The sequence below is a fragment of the Ascaphus truei genome, chromosome 3 (assembly GCF_040206685.1).
Source record: "Ascaphus truei isolate aAscTru1 chromosome 3, aAscTru1.hap1, whole genome shotgun sequence".
Taxonomy (NCBI): Eukaryota; Metazoa; Chordata; class Amphibia; order Anura; family Ascaphidae; genus Ascaphus; species Ascaphus truei.
The window spans coordinates 345114349-345132034 of NC_134485.1; the positions used below are offsets into that span (position 1 = coordinate 345114349).

General features: G+C 48.3%; 1 protein-coding gene across 6 annotated transcripts in view; it reads left to right on the top strand.

Moving 5' to 3' along the window:
• Positions 1-17686, top strand: part of NFE2 (nuclear factor, erythroid 2) — a 66289-nt gene that overhangs the window by 28139 nt on the left and 20464 nt on the right. For 3 of the 6 annotated variants that reach the window (XM_075591751.1, XM_075591752.1, XM_075591756.1), the window contains one exon: positions 17375-17571. In XM_075591751.1, coding sequence (XP_075447866.1) covers positions 17375-17571 — 197 coding nt within the window. Of the gene's footprint in view, positions 1-17042; positions 17154-17374; positions 17572-17686 lie in introns of those variants that run through there. The other 3 variants (XM_075591753.1, XM_075591754.1, XR_012799971.1) reach the window with 2 other exon arrangements.

Genomic DNA, 17686 nt, shown 5'->3' on the forward strand with positions numbered 1-17686 from the left:
TCATACTTACCTTACTATAGAGGCAAACTGGGTGCACAATTTCCCTGGTGTGAATATAATAAAACTAACACATATTTGTATCTCTGTCAGCCTTAGGGCTGGGACCCGCTGCGCCTGGCGGCGCGGGCGGCCGCGTGAGCGTTCCCCACCAGCAGGGGAATCCTCCGGAGCCAGTCCCAGTCCCCCCTCGCTGCACGGCTCACTACGCGCTGTGACGCGTCAGCCGCCAGGGGATGCAAGAAAATTGTGATCCCGAGCGGTGACACGTCACATGGTGCGCTGATGAGCCAATCAGCGGCGGGGGCGGGAGCTTTCATCAGGCAGCTTCCTACACAAGGTAGGGGGGGGGTGTGGGTGTGTGTGTGTGTTGTTTGTGTCAGAAGGGGGAGGGAGCTGCTTACCTTACAGCAGCCCGCAGCTGCTCCCTCCTGCAGCCCGAGCCCGTGGAGGGAGGGGGGGAGTAGTGGGTCCCTCCGCTCAAACCACGCCCCCCCCTCCCACTCCCGCCCCCCTCCCGCTCCCTACAGACCGCATATCGCGGTCTGTGTCTGTCAGCGCCCCGCCTGTCTGCAGTGCGGGCGCGCTGACTGAGGGAGCGGGGCCTTAGCCTTACACATTCCCCTACCATTCAATGGAGGGTGATGTCCAGACTGACACTAGGGTGTATTATACCTGCCCTAATTAGAAAATTGGTAGGGGCTCAGTAACTGCTATGTAAAGCAGATGAGCCAATAAACCTACCCCTATAACGTTTCAGAGATACTGTATTTAAAATGTCCTTTGGGAGTATGCAGCAAGGAAAAGGATTGCCTAATATTGTGAGAAACTGTACATAATACCGCGCTCCTCCCTATAGAAGTTTGCTGCAGATAAAAAGATAGGCCTTAACATATATAAAAACAAAAAGAACGATTCCTGCGCTCCTACCAATTTTTCATGAGATTATTATATTATCTTAGAAAAAGAAAGAACTGGCGCACAATCCAAGGAAGTGGGTCCCAGGGTTAAAGAAAATGATTATTTAATGAAATTCCATATAACAAACGGAGGAGAGCAACCTCCTACGCGTTTCGTGTACGGTTGTACACTTTATCAAGGAGTATGGCAATAGCTCACAAACAGTTCTTTTTATACCCTACCTGTGTTTCTTATTTTCGCGCAAAAACCGACGGCCAACAGGCGCATCAAAGGAGCGTCATCATCCCCATAATGCCTCCCCCATCTCAGGAAACGAAGCCAACAACGTAGATGGGCAGAGAAACTCCCTGTTCCGCCCCTCTGTGGAGCATCAGAAGCCGCATCTACGTTGTTGGCTTCATTTCCTGAGATGGGGGAGGCATTATGGGGATGATGACGCTCCTTTGATGCGCCTGTTGGCCGTCGGTTTTGGCGCGAAAATAAGAAACACAGGTAGGGTATAAAAAGAACTGTTTGTGAGCTATTGCCATACTCCTTGATAAAGTGTACAACCGTACACGAAACGCGTAGGAGGTTGCTCTCCTTCGTTTGTTATATGGAATTTCATTAAATAATCATTTTCTTTAACCCTGGGACCCACATCCTTGGATTGTGCGCCAGTTCTTTCTTTTTCTACAGTTGACTTCATCACTCGGCTGCACATCATACAGGAACTTGGAACAGTGCGGTATGTGAGTATTTTTCATTCTGTTTGGAGGGGGACCATCCCTATGGAGGAGTCACAGGGGTTTCACCATTCACCCCAACTTCAGGGATTATTTGGCCCCACAGAGATGTTTATTTCTTACTAGCCTGATTCCATTTTCAACAATCTCATTATGGTCTAGCATTGGAGCGCAGTTGTCACTACAAATTCTATTATTTTATCTTAGCCTAATTGGTAGGAGCGCAGGAATCGTTCTTTTTGTCATGCAATGTTACCATAAGAAGCGGTATAGTTATTTACATATACAGTACACATGCACCCATTTCGACACTGTGATACACAAGTGTGACCACCTCTACACTAGCACATAATTACACGCACAAATACTGTGTTTGAGACAGGAGTGTGCACTCTTGTGTAGTGATACTACACTGCACATTGACACAACACACATGCACATGAGATGCACGTCTACACATGCACTATCCAAACTTTAATTTTAACACAGTTCCATACATAAATACTGACAGGGAAAGGCACTCGGCCAGGCCCGAAGACAGCTTTTCTGGGGCCTGGGACAGCGTTTTGGGTACATGCTGATACAACGCTAAGCGTAAGAACACTGCAAGGCTCCTGATAATGAGTCTTATCTACTTGCTGCAGGAGATGGAAAGGAAGGGGGGGAGGAGGGGAAGGAAAGGGGGGGGCTGGCAGGGGGTGGACATAATGAGAGCAAGGAGCAGAGGTGCTAGCAAAAGAAGAGGGGGAGAGAAAGAAAATGGGGAAGGAAAAGAGAAAAAGAAAAAAAAGAAAGAGTTGACAGTGAGAGGATGAGTGAAGGAACCCTATTTGTTCCATTTTTTCGCTCTTTACAACCTTGATTTTCATTTGAAAAGCTGATGCTTTGTTCAGGAGATATAAGCGCTTGAAATATAAAGTGTTTTGGAGGTTAAAATGGACATTGAAGTTAAAAGGTTACCATGGTAACCTCAGAAGCAAGACCTTAATAAAATAATGATTTTATTAAACACTGTTATTTTTTTTAAAGGGACATGTATTGGGGGCAAGATACTAACAATATGAGTTAAACTTATATAGGCTTCAGGGGGTCGGGGATATTGCTGCTTTAACCAATGAGATACATTGCCCTGTTTTTATATTCAGCTATTCTCTCTTCTGTACTTCCTGACTCAGGGTTGGTGAATGCGCTTGATTCAATGCTGCGCTTTGTAGTGCACAGCAATATTGCTGCTGATAGTCAATATCCTGCACCGTATACTGTCTGTGAATGTATGGCTTGACTCTCTGAGTATGTAATTGTAACACTTGCGCTCACCACGAACAAGGCGGGACCCCGGTGCTGAGGTGGGAAAGTCTGAAACTGCACACCCACAGCAGCGGAGGCACGCCTGGAGGGTGGATAGTCAAGATCGCCGGGTCTGGGCTGGAGAGAGTGGGTTAGTCTTGATACTTGCCGAGGTCGTAGGTAGGTGCCAGGAGAGTAGTCAGTGTCCGGAGTGCCGTGGTCTGGGGTTGGAGCCAGTAGGAAGGTAGTTGGTCCGATAGCCGTGGTCAGGGATGGAGAATGGCGGATGGTCAGAGGCAAGCCGGGGTCGGTAATCCAGAGAGAGGTCCTAAAGTCTAGCCGGGTCGGTACACATAAGAGATAAGCAGCAGAAGGTTAAAGCACAACAGGAACACGGCAAGGCAGGGACGTGGGAACACAAGGCTACCATGAACTATGCTCAGCCAAAGAATGAAAGGAAAGGCTGAGCATATATAGGAGAGCTGGACGAATAGGGCTGAGGGGAGGAGCGGAGGCGTGGCCTCCCCAGAAGCAGGGATAGGCTGCAAGGTGCAGGAGACAGGTGGGAGAGAGATTAGTGTTGACGCGCAGCTGGGGAGCGGTGCACGCGTGGTACAAGCGGAGGGGCGGAGCCAAGCTCCGTGTGATCCTTGAAAGCCCTCCGTGGGCGCGTTCTCTGTGCGGTGCGCGGGAGGCTGTACAGCAGGAGGCAAGGAGGAAGCGCGCCACGAGGAACGTGCGCTGACAGCGGGATGCTGTGCAGCAGGAGGTAAGGAGGGAACACGCCACAGGGGACGTGTTCCCCGATTCCTTACAGTAATAGAGTATAAAACAGCCCTTTGGAGATACATGGGTTGACCCTGTGAGGAAAAAAGTTCACGGAAACCATCAGGGTTGTACTAGTGGGCCCCTGCCACGTAGCTAGACGTGTTATCTTTGATATGGCTTCTAAAGTATACCTGGTTAACACTGTGGCTCTTTTCTTAGAAAATAACAGGCCGTAAGTTCAGTATTGTCTTCGATTATGATGGTGATTTAGTACCAGTTTTTCCCACGCTGCACTAACAGTGCCTCTGCTATAAAGAGGAAGGAGGAAGTCCCAACTAATAAAAATATTGCTTGAACAGGTATAGGCCTGGGGTCCTTAGTAGCCCACACCATTAAAATTAACAGGGCAGTACCACATACTTGTTGTTTGCCCCTCCACCTGTTTTTTTACGTATAGGAAGCAGGTGGTCCCTTTTGATTGTAGCTATTGGGTCAGCCTGGGACCCAAGCTACTTAACTGAGGTGACGCCGGTACTATCCTCTCGAGTTGAAACAAATTGGAGGTTTAAATCTCCCTGTACTGGGTCATGCAGGCTGATGCAGGGGAATTTAAACCTCCAGGAATTACTTTCTCCAGTAAGTATGTTGATGTCGCTGAAGTCTGGGTAGAAGTGGGATCTGCAGTCCTTGTGGATACAGGGTGTATACAGGGTAGATACCTTCTCATCTGTAATCTAACCTCCTATTTTAGGGCAGAGGGGGTTAATGGTTCCAGGGGAGAACAAAAATATAAGATACTTAGGACCCAGCCAGAATTTTTACCTGTTAGCCTTGAGATAGCGTGCTTAGCGCAAAACGTACGTCGACACGTTAGCGTAATACGGATAACATCATACTAGTGGGCGTGATTGAGGAAAGTGGTCCGTGTCACCACGCTTAGGGCTCAACTAAGATGCGGCCGATTATGTGCTATTTTTAATTTCGACAGTTTTAGCCTGTTAATGTGTGTTGCTCATGGTGTCTCCTACTCGATACATGTTAGTTATGAGCACTGCTATCCCTGCATGCAAGAGCGTGTATTGTGAGCACTGATCCAGCCCAAACTTAGAGGCTACGCACTGATAAGGCATTTCCTCACCGGCTTTATACACAAGGCTACGTTATCGTTATCGTTAACACCCTGATCGGTAGTGTAATTCAACTACTGGGATACATGAAAATCTAGTACTAGGGCTATTGTTGAGACCGGCTCATAGGCTACCAAATAATACTCACGAACCGGCTACAAAGACTAACTTTATATAAAATAGCGGGTGATCCGTGCATGTCATGGAACAGAAATACCCCTGTCTGCCTTTTCTGTTTCAGCCCCCCTTTCCCTTGGCAGTTCTGCCTGCTAGCTGCACTAGGATGTCACTTTCCTTGCAGTTTACTCCTAGTGCAGATGGAATGGATACATTATGTAGCCTTTTTTCCTTCCAGTCTGTCACACCCCTGGTTGCTCTGGCAACATCTCCAGTCCTCCAGTTAATGGACTTTCCCATGTTCTCCCCTGTCCTTGCTGACAGTTAGTATAGTCTCACTTCCCATCTAGTGTGACCCTTGCTCCTCACTTCCTTTTCACCCTGGACTCTGAGTGAGTAACTGCCTGCTATTTACCCCAGCAAGGCCTTTTTGTTTTACACTGTCTCATCATTGATACACAGCACATCAGACAGAGAAGCACTCTCTCCCAACATTACATCTACAAGCACCTATCTCCCTGTGATTTTCCCTCAATAAAACCAAGAAAGAGAAAAGGACTTGTTTGTGCTTTGGAAGAGGTGAGACATGAGTTAAGCTAACTGGAGTTATTCATACACCATTCGTGACCCTTGCTTCAGTATAGTAAAACAAAGACCTGTGTTAGGGAATCACACAGGAGCTACTACTCAAAGACTTTATGCTATACAGAATAGTCTCTGGACAAGCAGCAGCTTCACTCTGCCAGACAGGGCAGCAAGCTTTATACAGCAAACTGCACGCAGCCTGCAGCCTTTCAGATAAGCAAGCGGATTTACACTGGACACAGCCAGCATACACCTTGCACACGAGGCAGCAGCTTTGCAGACTGACAGTGCACCTTACACACAAACCTAATTGCCTTTCTCTGTCTGAGTTCACCCCCTGCACAGCCCCATAGTGAGGAGCCACCATCTCACCTACCCCTGCGCACGTCCCCACGGCAAGCGCCATCAAGGGCCACGCTACCGGACACCCACCAGGGCACGGGTCAGAGCCACCGGACACCTGTGAATACAGCTACCCCTATGCTGCACGCTGCAGGACACCGCTCGGCATCATCTGAGACAGACACCCATCGCTGACTCAGGTAAAAGACCGCACGCCACACGCACTGGCTAAAGGCCTAAACACACCTAAAGCATGGCAGAACTCAGAGCCTCACCGGACATCAAACAGGAGAGCGATCACTCAGACACAGAGACCGCTGCGCAACTGCAACAGGCGCAGACAGAGGCAAGGCCCAAACGGACAGACACATTGATACAAAAGGCCCGCGAAAAATATGAGACTGATATTGAAGCGCACCGCGCTAAATTAGAGTTGGCCTGGAACACTACCACACTTGGGATACGCAATGTCGCCGGCGCCGGCAATTATGTACAACAGCTCAAGCAGGCAATAACTCAATTAAAGATAGATCACGCACGCTACCAAGAGCTGTCAGAGGCATACGTCACTTACTTGGCCAGGGCTAACACCGGCGAAAGCCTGCAAGAAAGGGACCTACAGCATAACATTGACTTGACACGTGACAGCCGCGTGCGAACCTCTATCACGGAAGCCGAGAGTAAGAGGAAAGACCTTTTGCTGGAAACCGCATCGCAGAGCTCAAGCACATCCAGGCATTCTTCAAGGTCAGCAAGATCAGCGCAATCTCACGCGTCAAGCGCAAGCGCAAACGCCACCAAGGCGCGAGCCACCGCAGAGGCTGCACATGCCAGGGCCGCATACGCTTAGAAAGAGGCAGTCATGAAACTAGAAAGGGCCCGCTTGGAAGAGGAGGAGCAGACAGCCACTGCCACCGCCGCTGCAGCCACTGCCACCGCCGCTGCCACCGCCGCTGCAGCCACTGCCACCGCTGCTGCAGCCGCTGCCACCGCTGCACGGAAAAAGGCAGAGGTGGACATCAACCTAGAGGCCCTAAACCAAGAGAAGGAAGCCGCCGCCGCCATAGCCCAAGCTGAAGTCCTAGAAGCAGCCGCGAGACAGGACGGCGGGGAGCAACCGTACAGACGGATAGCTTCAGAGGATCCAGCCCAACGCACTGAAGACTATGTAAGGAGCCTCTTCAGTGTAAACACCAGCGCGCCATCTCAACACGGATGGAGCAACTCCACAGACAACGAAGACTTGCTAGGCCCACGAGGAAAAGACGCTGTTCCTTCAATGGTACATGCTGCCTGGGATAGCCACAGCCGCAACAGTGATCCACACGCCAGAGCGCACACGGATGCACTACAACGGGCTCGCCATCCAGGTACACCCACACTGGAAAACACAGCCCCTCACACCGACCAGCAGTCATCACGCGTCCACGCCAAGGAAGAGGCGACCGCACGGACCATCCCAGCAACTACCTCAGAACGGGACAAACACGCCGATGCCTCAGGCCTGACAGACATAGCCAAGTACATGATCCGGCGTGACCTGGTGCAAGCAGGACTCATCAGCTTCGACGACCGCCCTGAGAACTACCGGATGTGGAAGTTCACGTTCAAAGACGCAATCAACAGCTTGGACTTCTCAGCAAGGAAAGAGCTCAACCTGTTATTCAAGTTCCTGGGGAACGAATCCAGGGAGCACGCGAAGAGACTTCGGGCGACAAACGTGCACCAACCCCAAGTAGGTCTTGACCTAGTGTGGGAAAGGCTAGAAGAGTCCTACGGTAGCCCCGAAGCAGTCGAGGATTCGCTCTTCAAAAGAGTCGACAGCTTCCCCAAGATCACAACCAAAGACTACTCGAAGTTACGAGAGCTCGGGGACCTGCTGCAAAAACTGGAGTTCGCAAGGAAAGACCATTCCTTAATAGGTCTCAACGTCCTAGACTCAGCTCGTGGAGTGAGACCCATCCTGGAGAAGCTACCCTTCAACCTCCAAGAAAGGTGGATTTCACAAGGTTCCAAATACAAAAGGGAGAAGCAAGTCGTCTACCCCCCATTCTCATTCTTCTTGATATATATACACAAATTAATCGTTCCTGGCGCTGTGGATAAAGTCCAAAATACCGTGAACCAACAAGGCAGTCTCTAATGCAGGCTTCCTTAAGCGGGTTATTGGTCTTGATAGTGGTGTTTCAGACAGGGGAGTGGCAGTCCTTGTATATGATGTTCAGCTGTTTCTGGAATAACAGAAAAGACAACAGGGCACGCCAATTGCGTAGTGTGTTTTTTCAATTGTCCCCCTATCTAAAATCCTAGAATCCTACTTACAGGATATGGGCTGGCAAAATTCAGTTGAGAGAATCTGTGACATCCGTCCCTTTCCTTCAGATCATCTCACGGATCCCACGTGGTTTGGTCTGCTGGAATCTCCCTCACTCAGTGTCGATTTTTCACTCCAACACTCCAAAAGTGACTAGGACATAAGCGTTATTGAAATGGTCTTATCAGCATATGGGACCGTTTGCTGCGAGGTGAAATTGCGTCAATCCACGGAAGAGGATCCCCTTTTCTGCTCGGGTATCTGCTTGCTGCACACTGCTTGCTGCTTTCTCCCAGAGTTCAGACGATCAACTCCTCATGTGACGTCACCGCTTGTTCTCCACAGCTACGGTGTCTCAGTAATGCCAAAAGACCTCCTACATGTTTCGAAACTCCTAATAGTGGGGTCAGCGCTTTTTAGAGGGCTTATATTGATTTGTTTGTTTGCTCATTCTTCTTGAGCTTCATCCGCGAAGCGGCAAGGAAAAGGAACGATCCAAGTTTCATCTTGGGTGCGCAAACCACATACAGTGCAAGCAGCCTGAGGAACGAGAGACCAGCGACGAGATATGGTAACACCCAAACACCCATCTCATTCCGCAGGACGGACGTGCCTCCCACGACCCAAACTACTCCCGATCAGTCGGTCGCCGGAGGCAAGGAACCAAGGGACCCAAACAGGGAATGTCCCATACACAAGAAGCCACACCCACTCAACAAGTGCTTTGGGTTCAGGATGAAGTCCCTAGAGGAACGCAAGAGGTTGCTTGGAGAATTCAGAGTTTGCTTCAGGTGCTGCGGTTCCACGACTCACCTAGCCAAGGACTGTAAAGAAGAGATCAAATGCACAGTGTGCGAAAGTGACAAGCACGTGACATCATTACACCCAGAGGCGCTGACACTCCACCAACTCAAGAACCCACCCTCCGTAGCGGAGCATGGCGGGGAGAAAGAAGGAGAGTCAACATCCGTCACATCTCAGCACACTGAGGTTTGCGGAAAAGAAGGTGACAAAATATCCTGCTCCAGAATATGCCTTGTCGCACCCCCAGGGACAACCTGAGAAGGCTATTCGGATGTACGCAATCCTCGACGACCAGAGCAACCGATCGCTGGTCAGGTCAGAGTTCTTCGACATGTTTAACATACAAGACGGTGCTTCTCCTTACACTCTCAGAATGTGCGCAGGGCGAATGGAGACCACAGGGAGAAGAGTGAATGGCTACACCATATGCTCAATAGATGGCAAAGTGAACATGCCCCTTCCCACACTCATCGAGTGCAGCCACATGGCCACAAATAGTGACGAGATTCCCACGCCAGACATGGCACGCCATTACCCGCACCTCAGGGGAATAGCCAACTACATCCTACCGGTAGAACAAGGCGCCAAGATCTTGCTGCTGCTTGGCAGGGACATCATGAGGGTACATAAAGTCCGTAAACAGCATAACGGACCCCACAACGCGCTATACGCCCAAAGACTTGACCTAGGATTGGTGATAGTGGGCAACGCGTGCACCGACAAAGAGCACGGGCAAAACTATGTTGACGCCTGCAGAACGGTAGTAACAGAATGTGGACACACATCTCTCTCTGAACCATGTCTTGGCTATCTCCAAGTGACCGAAGGGCCAAGTGAAGAGAAAAGACAAGGTCATAGCCCTGAGGTCAACAAAAACATCCTTGCATCTGGGGGTTGTGACAATGGCCTAGGATGCTTAGCGGTTCAGATAACCAAGGATGACGAGTCGACTCCACTGAAGGAAGAAAGTAACCTCCCAAAGGTGACCGACAAAGGGGTCATCCAAAAGACAATAAACAATCGGACGATCCTCTCGCGAGCAATGGCACGGCTAGGACGTACAGTCGTTCCTCTCCACAGAGTATCCAGCGATAAAGCAGCCAGCTGTCACAGCTGGCATAACCGCAAAAGATTGCGCCCTACAGGTGAAGCCACAGTGTCAAAAAGACTGTCCTCTCACACGTCTAAAAAAAGACAATCTCAGAGACATCTCATAAAGGGATTTACTAGGGCAAAAGAGACTGTTTTTCGTCATGTCCAAGGAGAGAACAACCTCCTGAGGGCAGTCAACAAAGAGATACAAAGGCGTATCACCAAAATACGTGGAAACGTTCTCTTGCAAGAGGAATGCACCAATGACTTAGGGTGCACAGCGTCCCAGACCACAAAGGACGACGACAAGCAAACACCATTAATGGGAGATGGAGAATTCCTGATGTCAACGGTCAAGGAGCTCGTCAGAAACGGACCTGGCAGTTGGGCGAACCCGCTACCATTCCGTTCACCAAGAAGGCGCTTCCCAAACAATGGAGAACATGCCATCTCTAGGTTCACTTCACTCCTATGCGACCTACAAAGGGAACCAGAGACCAAAAACAACTTTGTGGCCTTCATCCAGAAGATGTTCCTTACCGGCCACGCAAAGCCAGCACCTCTAATGAAGGAAGGTGAAGAATGCCGGTACCTCCAATCATCTGGGGCCTACCACCCTCAGGAACCCGATCAAATTCGGGCAGTGTTCAGCCCCAGCGCTCAGCTCCAGGGAGTCCCCCTGAACGACGCCCTCTTTACTGGACTAGATTCGACAACCAATCTTCCAGGAGTGTTGTTCCGCTTCCGCAAGGAGCCAAAAGCCATCTCCTTCTGCCAAACGCCAGGTGATAGAGCGACAGGCTACCACGACTGGCATACCTACAAGGGGATGCACTCTGTGGGTAAAACTACAGAGACAAAAAGACTGTTCTCTCACAAGGCTAAAAGGAAACAGTAGCGAACAGGAGGGGGGGAAGGGGGAGGATAACCCTCGCTACTGCTGACTGGATGAACGTGGAGTGGAGGTGCTGCTATCAGGGGATAATACAAATATGGCAACGACAAGAGAACAAGAACCCCAAGGAGAGCACTCATACACTGTAAGGTAGAACAGGTAAGCCAGAGACCATGTGTTGATGTAGAGGAGTGCGTGAATAATAAAACTGTGTCTTCTTTATTTAAGTCGTAACTCTAAATATTAAAATATTGGGGAACGCTGTGTGTCAATGGTGATGATTAATGAGCCAGTCGAGCATTAAGGGGAGCCAGTCATGCTGCTTTAGGTGCCTTAACCTATCTATGTCACTCCACGACTTGGAGTTTCACATGTTAACAGGCACTACCAGTGTACTGTTTTGAATAACTACTGATACGCACTGATATCTGTCTCTGGGCCTCATATTTGTCCACTGTGACTATCTACCTCTGTGTGGACGTGGCCATACCCCTAACTTAGGGTATATCACTATATCACCTACTATATACCACGGTGGGGTGTATACTGATCGGGACAGCTGTTTATATCAGCAGCAGTTCACCTAGGAGTTTAGATAGCACAGGGACTTCATCTCTGGATCACTCGTCCAATTTTAACTTTGCTGTATACTGGCTCATTAATCATCACCATTGACACACAGCGTTCCCCCATATTTTAATGTTTAGAGTTACGACTCAAATAAAGAAGACACAGTTTTATTATTCACTCACTCCTCTACATCAACACATGGTCTCTGGCTTACCTGTTCTACCTTACAGTGTATGAGTGCTCTCCTTGGGGTTCTTGTTCTCTTGTCGTTGCCATAAAAGGAAACAGTGCCAGAGACTTTTACACAAAGACATTGTGGTGCAACCATCAAACCTGGAGCTGTGCATCCACCCTGCATCCTTTGCCAAAGAACCTTGGCCAAGGGACCTTGATACCAGTGATACCGGCCAGTGTCACATCGCTATGTGGACATGGACTCTTGCATTGTTTGAGAATGTGATGTTATTCTTGTTATGCATTGCACATATGTTCCACATACACCTAAAATAGTGGTATCTCCAGATACCAGACGGGGAGTGTCATGGAACAGAAATACCCCTGTCTGCCTTTTCTGTTTCAGCCCCCCTTTCCCTTGGCAGTTCTGCCTGCTAGCTGCACTAGGATGTCACTTTCGTTGCAGTTCACTCCCAGTGCAGATGGAATGGATACATTATGTAGCCTTTTTTCCTTCCAGTCTGTCACACCCCTGGTTGCTCTGGCAACATCTCCAGTCCTCCAGTTAATGGACTTTCCCATGTTCTCCCCTGTCCTTGCTGACAGTTAGTATAGTCTCACTTCCCATCTAGTGTGACCCTTGCTCCTCACTTCCTTTTCACCCTGGACTCTGAGTGAGTAACTGCCTGCTATTTACCCCAGCAAGGCCTTTTTGTTTTACACTGTCTCATCATTGATACACTGCACATCAAACAGAGAAGCACTCTCTCCCAACATTACATCTACAAGCACCTATCTCCCTGTGATTTTCCCTCAATAAAACCAAGAAAGAGAAAAGGACTTGTTTGTGCTTTGGAAGAGGTGAGACATGAGTTAAGCTAACTGGAGTTATTCATACACCATTCGTGACCCTGGCTTCAGTATAGTGCATGACCGAACACCCATTAGGAGCATTCACCCGTTAAAAACCTCAAGGTCTCTGACGTAGATGGCAATATTTTAGAGCCCTTTTCATAGGGTTATCCAACAACACATACAAGGTTGTTAATACCTTATCCATCTACGCGGTTTGCAGTTACAATAGCTAGTAGTGGCAACAGTACTGTGAAGTGCCCTTAGGTAGTAACAATTGCCTAATCGAGCTAACAACAGTGACTGTTTCGATGAACATCCAGTGAAATATCCCTTTCTCCTAGTCTCCCTCCTCCTAAACCAATCTTGGTGGATAGCCAGGAGGAGTTTGAGGTGCACCAGATACTGGATTCCTGAAGATCCTGTGGTGGACTACAGTACATGGTCCAGTGGAAGGGATAAGGCCCTGAGACAAACTCATGGATTAAGTCCAGGGAGGTCCATGCCTAGTCCGGGCATTTCATCGCAAATTTCCGGCTAAACTGGCTTAGATCGCCCGGAGGTCTCTCCTGAAGAGGGGATTCTGCCCAATCCTTGCCGGGTTTTGCTGCAGTTCGTGTTTTACGGGTTGCCTGCCCTTGTTGAGTGCACATTTATCTGGGACAAAGTAGGATATATTTTTCTTCAGGGAAGAAGTAGCGCTCTGCTACAAAACATGTTGGATGAATGCCAAATAGCTCCATACTATAGTAGCTATATCTGTAATTCCTCCTATCTGTGAGTTTGCCATTTGCCACTTGCTCCTATCTACTGCGCACGACCGAATCTACATCTAGACTCCGAGGAGAAGATCGCGTGAGAGCTGTGTCATCATTGTGTGACCAAGCACCCGGGTCACGTGATCGGAAGTGTCGGTAGCGTCGGGTGGAGCAAGGAACATGGAGAGTACTCGGAATTCTACAGTGGTTGTATACCAGCTCCCCTTATCCCTACTGCTATACTAAGGACACTGCTGATTGTGGCTAGACCTAAGGGAGGTCTGTGGACTTGGGATTATCGGAACGATTTCACTGCTGCTGTATAGGAAGTGACCTGCTGTGAATCTGATCTGCGATCCTCAGTTCCAGCGTGCGGTAACCCACATCATGCTTCGTTGATTGCTTGTAATCTCTTGCTTGATGTACGCAGAACTTTAATCTTTTAATAAATTTTTTCATAGTACTTACTTCACTATTAGCATTGTGCGCTGTGTTTTTTGTTTCATTTTCTTAGTTCCAGGGGTGCTGAGCCACCCCTCATGACGGCTGCAGACGCTATTTAGTATACCTGTATTTAAGGTTATATTATATATATTTGCACTATTGTTCACTTGCACTTATATGGGGCTTTTTAGTTTATTAACTATTGTTTCCACTTCACGGGTTATTCAGTTTTAGTTGTGCACTGTTCCCCTTTTCTTTTTTTTTAACACATACAGGCATACCCCACATTAACGTACGCAATGGGACTGGAGCATGTATGTAAAGTGAAAATGTACCTAAAGTGAAGCACTACCTTTTCCCCACTTATCGATGCATGTACTGTACTGCAATCGTCATATACGTGCATAACTGATGTAAATAACGTATGTATAACAGGCTCTATAGTCTCCCCGCTTGCGCACAGCTTCTGTACAGGTAGGGAGCTGGTATTGCTGTTCAGGATGTGCTGACAAGCGCATGCGCGAGCTGCCGTTTGCCTATTGGGCGATATGTCCTTACTCTCGAGTGTACTTAAAGTGAGTGTCCTTAAACCGGGGTATGCCTGTACACAGTGCATCCTACCTTGTTTGTTCTGCCAAAGAGGTGATGTGACTCTCAAGATAGGGCCAGCCACTGGAGATGGGGACTGCAAACCCACAGGACGGGGGTTGGCAAGAGATGGGGTTGCACACAAGTTACCTCACCCCAGTCCCCCCTCACCCCCATGATTATGGCAGAGGCCGCGAATCACGTGACTCTGAGTCGATGCACGTGATATCATGTAGGGTACTACTGGACTAGAGGGTAAATTTGCAATGCGCTTCGGCAGCGTGGCACCAGCGGAACACGGAAGGCGTCTTCTGACGCTGCGCAGAACTAACAACAGCTAAAAAATGCCCCTGGGATTTCCTGTTGTTAGAAATGTGATCATGTTGAGGGGTAACATTTCCTGGAAGATTTCTTGAATAGGTGAAACACTGTTTCACACCTGTCAGTAAATGATTTAAGCAACATAAGAAACTTGTCACCGGCTACATCACTCTTTATATTTATGGAAGGTCTGCCTATGTGCAGAGCTCCTTTTTCTCCCATGTCTGTCTGCTTTATCCAGGTCAAAGCACTTTGCTGGAGACTATATTGTGTGAAGCGGCTGCTCGGGCTGAAAAAATCCCTATTGACTTCAATGTTTTTTTTTTAAATCGGCCTGAATGGCCACCTTCTGCAACGTAGAGTAAGGCCCTATGTCTCTCTGCTGTTTATGTAGCGCTGCTTCCCCTCTCCTCCCCCCCCCCCCTCTGGGATATCTGGCCTTTGCTACCGGTGTCACCTGGATTTCCCATCAGGGTGCGCCCCATCACAGTACAACTTTAGACCGCTAGATGGGTACACGCTCCCTGGATTTCCTGTCAGGGTACGCCCCAACCACTGGTTTGGATTAAACGAAGGGTGCACGCTCCCTGGTAGTTCCCACAGTGTACGCCCCAGCAGTCTCTTTTTCCTTATGAAGGGTATCCACACTCCCTGGTACATTCCCTCTGGGTACGCCCCAACATAGTCCTTATTTTTAGTAAGGGTCTAGGTAACCCCCTCCCTGGTGTCGCCTCAGGGAGAGGTTCCTCCCTTGCTTAGCTTAGAAAATGGATGTCCAGGGTCCCTGGTGATGCCTCAGGGGCCCGGCCCCTGCTTCTTCTGTGCTGCACTGCCCTGAAAGCCTGCATCTCAGCAGTGCCTCCAATTGTAGCGCTGCTTCCCCTCCTCTGGGAGATCTGGCCTTTGCTACCGGTGCCATGGTGCTTCATACCTATTAGGTTCCCGGAGATGCTGAGGGTCCACGTTGGTATGGGGAAACAGGACAGGCTTTTGGATGTCTTCAGGCTGTGTTCTTCTTTATCTGGTGCAATGCCTCCATTCACAGCAGGCTTCAGCATGGCTGGAGACAGTCCCCACTGTGAAAGTCATCATTCATACCCCTACCCAATAGACTGTAGACTCAGGCAGGGGTATATAAAACAGGATCCTCTTTATTGCATAGCATCCACTGCAGGTGGCATTACAGTGAATGCAGTCCATTATAGCACAGGTCCCAGACCTATGGATGTTGCCTGGTCTTCTCTCAGAATTGAGGCCTTGCAATCCTGCTTGTTATTCTCATCAGCCCCCTAAGGGGCTGAAAGCACGCCTCAATCCCAGCAGGGAGAGACTTGGACTGACTATAATTTGGCATGCCTCTTCCCAGACACAGAGGGGGAGGGCACAAGGTCTGCACGTGGATTGGCTGCACACAGACCAATTGTCAGTGCCCCCTCCCCCCTCGTGTCACTCAGGGAGGCTGCCTGAGGGTGGGGAAAACCCGAGATGATAGCCTGCCACAGCCTGCAGCTATCAGGACTTACATGACAGGGAGGGGCAGAAAGATAGCCAGTACCAGCCATGGCTACGGCCACCTTGGACAATGTAGATTAAGACCCTATTGCTCTCTGCTGCTTATGCTTACACTTAGGGGTTTATGGGTGTTGTAGTTTTCATAAACTTTAATACAGATTAAGTGACACATCTAAACAAAATCGTGACATTCCATGGAACACTGATAGTAAATGATAGTTCTTATTGCAATCGTGTATACACCTCTTAGTCCTTAATATTTTGTATTGTTACTTCACATTCAGGTAAATTTAGATAACAATGGGGTAACCTGGATATTGCATAACCCGAGACTCTATCTAAAGCGCTCCAGTTATAAACATTTTTTTTATTGCATAGTCATTGTCTTCACAAATGTTGTAGTTTTCATATTCTGTATCTTAAACATATTACAATTTAGTGAGCAAGACTGCATTAACATACTGTACATATGTGTCAACCTCTGCCGTCATTTATAACTCCCATTTTAAGGCAGCAAAACGTGAAAAATTCTTTGTTTTTTTAAATAAATAAGTTCTGTAGTATTAGATAATACTGTCTGCATTTTTTTTAACACCTAATGCCATTTTTAATGTTTTTTTTTTAAATTTGTATGTACTAATCATCCTTTGGTTATTACAACAGCCATTTAGAAAGTCATATCCACTTCCTCTTTTAAAACGGGCTCTGACACACCTTTTTGAGCTCTGCCCTTTGGCAACAAAGTATCACAAACAGAACTGTTGCTGTGTTCCAAACAGCACTCTATCTATTACTCTGAAAGCTGTAACAATAATGTGTTACTTTTAGTAATATAATGTTACATATCAGCTGCAGGATGTCACAGACTGCAGAACAAAGTCAGAAGACGGCCATTTCGTTAGGCACGCAATCAGGATTTTACAGATTTATAACAGGAGCACCAAACGATTGCCATCTTAGGTAAGAATATAGAACTATACACTGTCACATGCTTTACAAAAAAAGAGGGTAAAGTAGTATTGCTGCTTTAAGATGCCTCCATACAACTAGCATTAAATTGTGAGTTGAAACTGGGCTATATACTCTATCAAAACTTTCTATAATATCTTGAAAACCAAATGGGTTTCATGTTCCCATTGCCTGCTTTCACCTAACATTTCCCTTCTCTTCTCAATTCCTAGGTGTTGGGCGTGGCAAACATTTTGGGGCCGTCTTGGCCCAGAGCCTGGTTGGGCTCAACCACAGGATCATGCCCCCCTGCCCTCCTCCTCAAGCTAGAACTTGCAACCCACTCTTGCCCACCTCAATGGGAGAACAGGGTGTCCAAGGGGACATGGATCTCACCTGGCAAGAAATTCTGTCCATTGTTGATCTGCAGGTTAGTCTATTCCTGGTGTGACCTGTCTACCCCTATCTTTGCTATTGGCTCTCTGTATGTCCCTCTGAATCGCACTTTGTCTCTGCTTGCTCTTAGTTCTGGTACTGACTCCTTG